Genomic DNA, 9,057 nt, shown 5'->3' with positions numbered 1-9,057 from the left:
CTCTTCCTTCTTAACCTCCTCGATTTTTCTCCGTATTTCTGTGTCTAACCAGTTTCTGAGGAAATACAGCTTTTTCAGTCTATTTTTGTAACTGCTGGACTCAGGGATCAAGAAGGACTTCCTTATGTTCTTTCTCAAAGAAGCATGGTCATCATCTCCATGTTGAGGTGGAAAAAGCAGTCGAATGAACAGCAGCAGAGCCGACTGCATGTCTTCCGGGTTTCCCTTGGAGAGATAGGGCACTATGGAACCGAGGGCACTGATCACGTCACTTTCGTCATGAAAGTCGAGCTGCTCATTCACGAAGCCCGACCAGGGCGCCACACTTTGCTGGGGAGACGACGCCTCGGGCTCGATGGTCAGCTGCGTGCTGGTGCTCTCCTTCCGGGCCTGCAGCGCCTTCATCAGCGCCCCTTCCACGTTCCCCATGGCTGCTGCCTCCGCTGCCAGAAAAGAAGAGACGGCCTCGGGTCAGGGGGCCCTGCTGTCCACAGCCACACGTCCCGACCCGTCCTGTCCCAGTAAAATAGGGCCAGGAAATGTTCCAGTGCCACTTGCGAGGGAGAAAACCAAACCCAGAGTTGATCTTTTCTTTCCCCCTTGAGACAGGGTCTCACTATGTCCTTCAGCCTGGCCTGAACTCACTATGTAGCCTAGGCTGGCCCGCAATTCACAGCAATCCTCCTGCCTCAGCCTCCCAAGTGTTAGGACTATAGATGTGCCAGCTCTCCTGGCACTAAACTCAAACTTGACTCTATGAAAGGCAACAGCAAAAAGACGAAAAAGGGGCCAGGAATGTAGCTCAATGGCGGCGCGCCTGCCTGGCAAGTGCAAGGTCCTGAGTTCAATCCCTGGTACCAAAAAAGAAAAAACAAAACAAAAAAAGAAAAGCACTCTTAGGGAAAGTGGCTCCTATCTGAAGGTCCCTTGGATGCAATGCAGCTATTATGTCAAGTCACCCGCCCGCAGATCCCCAGTGACGGCCCACTCCGCAGGTCCACGGGCTCCTCACCTCCCAACCCTGGTCTCCAGAAAGCCTCACATATAAGACAGCTCAAGATGATACCTTTCCTGCCCACAGTGTGCACCTCCGGCCTTGAAAGGACAAAACCTGTACCTTGAAAAAATCACCGCAGACCCCACGCCTCGGGAGGAATGACTCTGGACAAACCTTGCACACAGCTTGGCCTGGTGCATAAGAAAGATGATCAACCCCGCTTACTCTGTCCGCCCTTGTGCAGTGAACAAACTGCATAACCGCACCGGGCAGAAGCATTTTATCCTCCTCTCCAGCAGCATTCTCTTGCAGAATTCCCCAATGTGTGCAAACGAGTATTTAATTATTTGCATTTTCATTTCCTACCACGTGCCTAGAAATGGCATGAATTTTATGCATTGTAACCGGAGAGAAATTATGTCATCAGTAACGGCGAAATTTGCCATTCTCCAGAGACAAGACAGGATCTGTCTGTGTCCACGCCCTGGGCCAGGTCACTGTCTGTCCTCTGCCACCTCCGTGGAAGCTTGCTCAGCTCCCCAAGGAAGACAGAGCCAAGGCATTGAGTAGCGCATGGTTTCTCTTACGTGAGAACCCCAAGTGTAAATGATACAGTGCAAATAGATGAGAGGGAGGAGGGAGATCGGCTTTTCTCACATGGAAAGGGGGCCAAGAGTCAGAGGGGAGGGAGGGTGGGGAAGAGCACGAAAAAGCATTAAACTGTCCCTGTTATGCACAAGGCCCAACTCCTCACTGGGTACTGCAAACACGAGCTCAGAAAAAGTAAACATGAAATAGAAATAAGTAAAAACATCAACAGCTGGGGATTTAGCTCAGTGGTTCTGCTGTCTGCCTCAAAAGCACAAGGTCCAGAGTTTGATCCCCGGTACCAAAAAAAGAGTCAACAGACTAAGAATAGAAGGAATATCTAGGAATAGAAGTGTATCCTGAACCTAATAGAGGAGACTTACAGAGACAACAACATACAAAAACTGGTAAGATCAGGAACAAAGCAAGGATTCATTCTTTTTTTTTTTTTTGGTTCCCAGGATCGAACTTGGGACCTTGTGCTTGCAAGGCAGGCAGGCAAGCAGGCAGTGGCACCACTGAGCTAAATCCCCGCCGTCTACTAAATTTTGCATTGGAAATGCTAGCCAGGGCCACTGGTGGTCTTTGTTGGCTGCTGGTCTCAGGGGGTTCTCAGGTTTACCAGCTCTGAGTACTTATTTGCTCTGCCCCCTACTCAGGATGAAAGTCGTAAGTAAGATTTACAGGACTTTTAGAGCCCACACTACCTGAGCCAGAAGGAAGTCCTCACTGTCAGGAGGCTACTCTCCTAACTAAAGCCCAGGAGGTGCCTGGGAAGGACTCTATACTTATGTAGCAATCTGCAGGCCTGTTTCAGCGAGGGTGAGGGCTACAACTAGGGAATCTTCTTGAAGGTTTGCTATGAATGCTGGGTATGCAAATAAGAGGCCGGATCCCTCCCGTCCTGATCTTAGCCATCCAAGGTGCCCTCTCCCTTTTCAAAATGCACCAGCAGTGTCTGAAAGGCAGCACCACACTGCCTGCCTGGCGGCATTCACGCGGGAGTGGAGAATGGTGGTTCATAGCCAAGGAGGACACTAAAGCAAACTGTTCTTGTCCACTGAGGTACAAGGGGGACAGACAGCAGCCAGGGGAGGGGCAGGGAGCTGCTGGCTAAGCCGCACCACTGTCCAGCTGGTAGGGGAAAGTGAGTCAGACTCCTTGCCTGTCTCAAAAAGCACCTCTGGCAGGGGAGTTTGGGGACAGAGCCAAGCTCTCCTGCTGGCATGGAGAATGCTCCTCAGGAAGCTGTGCAGGCCGACTTGGGCCCCTGCCATGGGGCGGAGAAGGTTGCTTGTGTGTGAAAGATCCAAACCGCTGTGCCTCACGGAGGGACACAGGACCCAACTGGGACCCCCTGTTCTGCTGAAGTTTCAATTTCAGCTTTGTGAATGAGCTCTGGGGGCTCAGTTGCTGTCCAAAGCCAGAGGCTAACCTCGGAGGCTGGAGGCTCCTCTCTCCAGGAGAAACTGTTGCCTTGTGATGCTCTGCAGGCTGGGCAGGCTGCTGCTGGCTTGGAGTAGGCTGAGCCTCCCTCCAGGCCCGCGAGGTCCGCGGACCCTCCACAGCCGCATTACCTGGGACCGAGGGCGAGTGCAAGTGACGAGCTTCCCTCCCACGGGGAGAAGGAGCTCTCACCCGAGCCACCGATGGTCGCGCTGACCCTGGGCCTCCCGCTGGGTGGGAGAGCGTTCCCTTCCTCGGGTGCTGTGAGAGTGGACCCGAGGTTTCTTGCTGAGGAGAGGAGGGGACCTGGGCAGGCTCTGGGTGGAGAGTCAGGGCCTCCAGCTGGCACCGAGGAGGTGCAGTTTGTGCCTGGTCCCTGGAGGTTCATCTGGGTTCCCCGGGATTCCAGACCGTGGCTGTCGGGCTCAGCTCTCTCCATACCTGTGTAGACATAGTTGTCCTGTGAGATTTGCTCCTGAAGCTTAGGTTTTACAAGTTGACGTGGAGTCCCAACCACCACCACAGACAGTGGTTGGTGCTGACCCGGCTTCTCCTTGATCAGGTGCATTGCTACTTTTGACTTCCAACTGTCCAGAGGTACAACAAGCTCTGCACGTGCCTGGTGGTCTGCAGCCTGATGGGCCCTGCAGCCTGGATCTTCCTTTTGAGGCGAGGAGGCAGAGCTAGAAATGCATTCCGAACCCATCCTGCATCAGAACCATCTCTGGGAGCCTCTCTTGGACTTGGGTGGTCCTGGGGCCCCAGCAGCCCATGAAGTGAGGCGAGGGAAGTCATAGGGGTGGGAAATCACGGCGACGAGTCCCTAGCAGAATATTAACTTTGGACCTTCGAAGCTATGCCCAAGAGTGACACAATCATCACGACTACTTCTCACATCTCAAATACCATTTCTCCCCACCCCAGTATAACGTCGAGTCCCTTCCGAGTACAACCATATGTGTTTTATTTAACCCCCTTAATCACTAGCCTTAGCTGATCTATACATATTTGCTCATTAATTCCACTTGGGACTGTTTGTGACAACAGTCAAACTGTCGAACTCACTCAGCCGCCAAACAGCACCTGACTGTCCTCAGAACTGAGTGGACAATAAAACCACCACGGTCTGGTGAAAGTGCTTCCGGGTGACATTTCCAGACCTGCTCCCTGTGTTAAAATCAAATTTGAAAATCTCAGCCTTCCACCATGATGGCGCCATCCTCTCTTGGACTCGCCGCTGCTTTCCTGCAGTGGATCAAAAACGCTTCCTTTTTTTATATTCCTTGACTATTGGTAGATTCCTTTGACCCCCCTCACACATGCCTCGCCCGTACAGCCACAAGTCTGGGCCTCAGCTGTGCTGGGCCGGCTCTGGCAGCCTGAACTTTTCCTCCTCAGAGCTGAAACCAGAGATGTTCTTCCTGCCCAGGGCTGTAGTACCTGCTGCCAAAAAAAGCAACCCGCCCACAGAATGAACTCATTCCCCTTTTAGGTGGGGGCAGCCATGACCAACTCTCACTTCCAGGCCCTCCCTGAGCGACACTTGGCGGTGTCCAGCCATTGTCCTAAACTCGCGCTAGGGGCCGGGGAGTCAGCTCAGTGGTTCCACCACCTGTCTGGCAAGTGCAAGATCCCAGGTACCAAAAAAACAAAAAAACCTGCACTCACCTGGGTTCCAGAAAAGCAGAGCCTCGCAGGACTGAACCGACACAGAGGACAAGGACACACATAGGGACAGGGATGACTGTTCATGGAGCGGAACCGGAACCGCTGCCCAAGGCATGAGGATCCAGACAGGAAACCAGGACTGAGATGTGATCGGCAGGACCCCAGCCAGTGCAGCTGAGCCTTAAAGGCCTCCTCCTGCTTCATGGGTGCGGCGGCTGGGGCTGGGCTCCTCAGCTCCTCAGGCTGAGTTCTCTCCCTGATGCTCTGACTTTCTTTGGTAGGGGACCGGCTTGATCTTTGTCACAGCTTTTCTCTTACTTTTAATTAAGTTTTTTTTTCCTGACTATTCATGCCCAGACCTGTCACACTGAGCTGCATCCCTAGCCATTTTTTAATTTCTTACTTTGATGCAGGGTTTTAATAGATCGCTAAAGTGCCTGGGCTGGACTTGAACTTTCAATCCTCCAGCCTCATCCTCTCTCCACAGATTGGTGCCACCAGGCCCTGGTTCAAATTCATACTTTAGCTTTAATATCCATTACCACTAAAGTAAACTGGATGAGGTGGCACACACCTATAACCCTAGAACTCGAGAGGCTGAGTCAGGAGGGTTGCCAGGAGTTCAAGGGCAGCCTGAACTACAGAGGAAGACCTTGTCTCAAACCAACAAACAGGGCCAGGGATTTAGCTCAGCGGTGCCACTGCCTGCCTCAAAAGAGCAAGGTACGGAGTTCAATCCCCAGTACAAAAAAAAAAAAAAAAAAAATCCATTATCACTAAAGTAGAGACCCACAGTAGCAAGCAACATGTCCATTTGGGATTTCTGAGCAGATCTGTGGCCAAGATATGAGTTACTCCCTCAGGGAATGCCTGTCCCTAATTCTCCTCCCAGCTCCATCTGTGGCCCTCAGTCTCCTTCAGCCAGCCGCCGTTCAGAGGCCACTCTCAGTGAGACATTTTGGATTTTCCTGGCCTCTTCCAACCCGAGGCGGACTGACCAGACCCTCAGTACCAACCTCAGAGTAAATGGAACCTGTGTGCCCAGCCCTAAGCACCCGGGGGGCCCAGTGTTGGCCCAGCCTCACCCAGGGGTTCCTTTCCTGAAGCCTCTGGTCCCCAAAGCCGGAGCCCGGCTTCCACCCCAGCACCACAGGTGGGAGAGAGGCTGCCCCTTCACAACCAAAGAACCGAAGGGAAGAATACGCTGACACATATGCAAATAGCTCTGACTAGAATGAGCCCTGAAAAAGGTGGTCAGAGAGGCCTCCCTGGAGAGGGGACTTTCCAACTGGTTTTGAAGGAAGGGACTTGTGGGCCTGATGCACTGAAAAACACCCTGAAAGGAGCAGAGAGGATCATTGCAAAGCTTGTTTTCAGCACTTGCTATGTGCCTAGCAATGCAGGAAGCACTTTTCTGTGTGATTTCGCTGGATGAGGAGGAGGATAGATAAAGACTTGGAGGCACAGCGAGACCAAGTGACTTGCCCAAGGCCATACTCCCGGCAAGTAGGGGATGGAGTCCCTGCAGAGTGCGAGAGGGGGGATAAAGAGAGAGACAGACTCGGAGTCCTGATCCCTGAGGCCTTCCGGGGCCACCTATCTCTGGCCCCCTGGTCTCCATCTGTCTTCTGCTCTGTGGTCCCCACAAGTCTTGCAGGGCACCCTATGACAGGCTCTGGAATGGGCAGGGCCTGACACAGGAAGGAGCTTGTGCCCAAAAGAGAACTGAGGACCAGAGCAAGGTAACCCTACGCCAGAGGACCCTATGCTAGGTGCCCACCGGCACCATCCACAAAGGCGAATGACACAGTAAAACAGGTGCTCAGGGAGAATTCCAACTCAGGTGTGTGCGACTCTAACATTTTTTTGTTTGTTGCAGTACTGGATGGAACCCAAGGACTTCCTGGTGCTGGGCAAGCACTCTGCCACTGAACTACAAACTCAGCCTTTTTTTCCCTTTTTCCTTTTTTTTTTTTTTTTTTTTGAGACAAGGCCTCCCTTTGTAGCCCAGGCTGGCCTCTAGCTGGTGATCCTCCTGCCTCAGCCTCTTGTGCTATCACACCTGGCTTCTTTTTACTCCACAGCTCCACTTCTGGGGTTTTGGAATAGATAGGCATTCAGTATCCAGCTGAACCGCAGGGGAAATTTAAAGCTGGGCCACCCAAATAGAGTATGAGCTGCTCTAAATCCCTGTCACCTCATCCCCAGATGGTCGTGCAGGCACTGCAGGCAGGGCGACCTCCAGGGTGGAGCCATGAGGCTGGACTGCCACCCTCAGGGAAAGGTGCCCACTCACCCCTACCACACTGGACCCTGCTCCACTGGAGGCAACATTGCTGGCTTCTAGGTGTCAAGGCCAGCTCCAGGGACACCGCAAAGTGTGCCACACTGTCTGGCCCAGGGACACCCCAAAGAGTGCCACACTGTCTGGCCAGCCTCCTGGCAGGGGAAGTCTTCTCCCTGATGCTCTGAGGTTTGGGGGGCCCCGTGTATTAGGGGTGCCTTCTTTTACTAACATATGTAGTTAGAGAGTGGAGCTGAAATCACTCAGAGGTTGCTGGAAGAGAGCAACCAGAGACAGGGATCAGACCACACATGTAATCCCAGCAGTCTGGGAGGCCGAGGCAGGAGGATTGGCTCTACTCCTTTGGCTTTCCCAGTCCCCCAGCCTGCAGGCTCCTTCCATTGTCCTGCCACACCAAATCCCTCCTCAGTGGTCCTCTGGAGAGCCTTGCCAGCAGAGCAGATGTTGGTAATGCTGGGGACATGTAAAAATGGTTGATCACAGGTTTCTTATTTTTAAAAAAATTTTTTTGAGCAAGTCTCACTATGCCATTCAGGCTGGCCTTGAAACTTGTGATTCTCTTGCCTCAGCCTCTGGAGTGCTGGGGTTACAGGTATGCCCCAGCATGCCTGACCTAGGTTTCTTTTATTTTTTTATTTTTTTGGCAGGTCTTGCTTTGTAATGCAGACTGGCCTTGAACTCATTGTGTAGCCAGGTTGGCTATGAACTCAAGGCGATCCCCCTGCCTCAGCCTCCCAAAGTGCTGGGGTAACAGGCATGCACCAGGCCTGGATTCAGGTTTCTTTTCGAAGAAAAAGCTGGGCATGCAGTGGCGCACACCTGTAATCCCAGCACTATGGGAGGATGAGGCAGGAGGATGCTGTGAGTGCGAGGCCAGCCTGGGCTGCATAGTGAGATTAAATCCACAAAATGCCTCCTTCCTGATTCCAAGAGCCTACTATTATTATTTTTTTAAAAAAAACAGGGCCTCGTGATACCAGACATGCACTGTTCCTCTGAGCTCCATGCCCAGTCCTGTGAACCTGATCTTCTAAATACCTTACACTGGTCTCTTGTAACCCTCAAACAACTCACTAGCAATACTACCATTATTCTCTTTTTGAGTAAAGGAAATTGTAATATTGGGAAACTTCTCCATTAAGATGAGTAAACTTCTCCATTAAGATGACAAGCTGGACTTGCAAGTAGGCAGAGCCAGGTGTGTGGCGCTTACCTGTCATCCCAGCATTTTGGAGGCTGTGGCAGGAGGATCATGCCAGCCTGGGCTACCTAGGGAGTTCAAGGCCAGTCTGGACTACACAGTGAGACTCAGGGGCCAAGGCATAAACGATCGCTTGATTCCTAAACTGCTTGCACTGCTGGGGATTTGGGTGCTGCCCGCTCATTATGTGGAAGCCAAAAATCACAGCTGGGGAAATTTTTATCTGGAAATAAGTTATAAGGGAGGGGTATTGAGGCAGATATTTATAGCCACACTTACAATGAAGAATAATTATCCTTTCCCCCTCTTTTCTCTCAGGCAATAGACACCTCAGGGTCGCCCTTCGCTCTTTCCACAGCATTTACAATTCAGTCTCTTCAGAGCGGTCCTTCAGGCGAGACGAAATAGACGCTCTCATTGGCCAGTTTCCTTGTCGGTCTGTCCACTTCGAAGGCGATTGGCATGTTTCGAAAAATCTCTCTGGTCCCGCCTCCCTTGCCTCATTGGCTCATTCGAGCAGGCCTCTTCAGCAGCTCATTGGTAGATATAAATTACCAGCCACGATTGGTTGTTCTGGACGGAAAGGGAGTCAGTGATTGGCTTATCTGATTTTGGGCGGGTTTCCGCCGGTTCAAAGCAGTGCCAGGGAACTCGCCTAACCGCCGCACGGCTGTGGAGCAGCGGTTGCGTCTGCTCGCGTCTCGCGCTCCCTTGTCGCCCCCGTCGGTTTAGCCGCTTTCGGGGTTCTCGAGCCCCTTCACGACCGTCACCATGGAGTTGTCCCCGCTGCAGGTAGCGCTCGCGGGACGGGCCGGGCGGCGGCGGAGGCCGCGCGTGAGGAGGGGTGAGGCT

The 9,057-nt window shown here is 52.5% G+C and overlaps 1 protein-coding gene across 7 annotated transcripts in view; it reads left to right on the top strand.

The window, feature by feature from the left end:
- Positions 1-8,421: 8,421 nt before the first annotated feature.
- The window catches only part of Top2a (DNA topoisomerase II alpha), a 31,876-nt gene continuing 31,240 nt past the window's right edge, over positions 8,422-9,057 (top strand). The window contains exon 1 of one of the 7 annotated variants that reach the window (XM_010620003.3): positions 8,422-8,997. In XM_010620003.3, coding sequence (XP_010618305.1) covers positions 8,977-8,997 — 21 coding nt within the window. In that variant the 5' untranslated portion in view covers positions 8,422-8,976. Of the gene's footprint in view, positions 9,050-9,057 lie in introns of all 7 variants that reach the window. The other 6 variants (XM_010620002.3, XM_010620001.3, XM_019206905.2 and 3 more) reach the window with 6 other exon arrangements.

Source organism: Fukomys damarensis, unplaced genomic scaffold (assembly GCF_012274545.1).
Source record: "Fukomys damarensis isolate Sample0158 unplaced genomic scaffold, DMR_v1.0_HiC HiC_scaffold_13, whole genome shotgun sequence".
NCBI lineage: Eukaryota > Metazoa > Chordata > Mammalia > Rodentia > Bathyergidae > Fukomys > Fukomys damarensis.
This window is presented reverse-complemented; position numbering and strand designations above follow the sequence as displayed.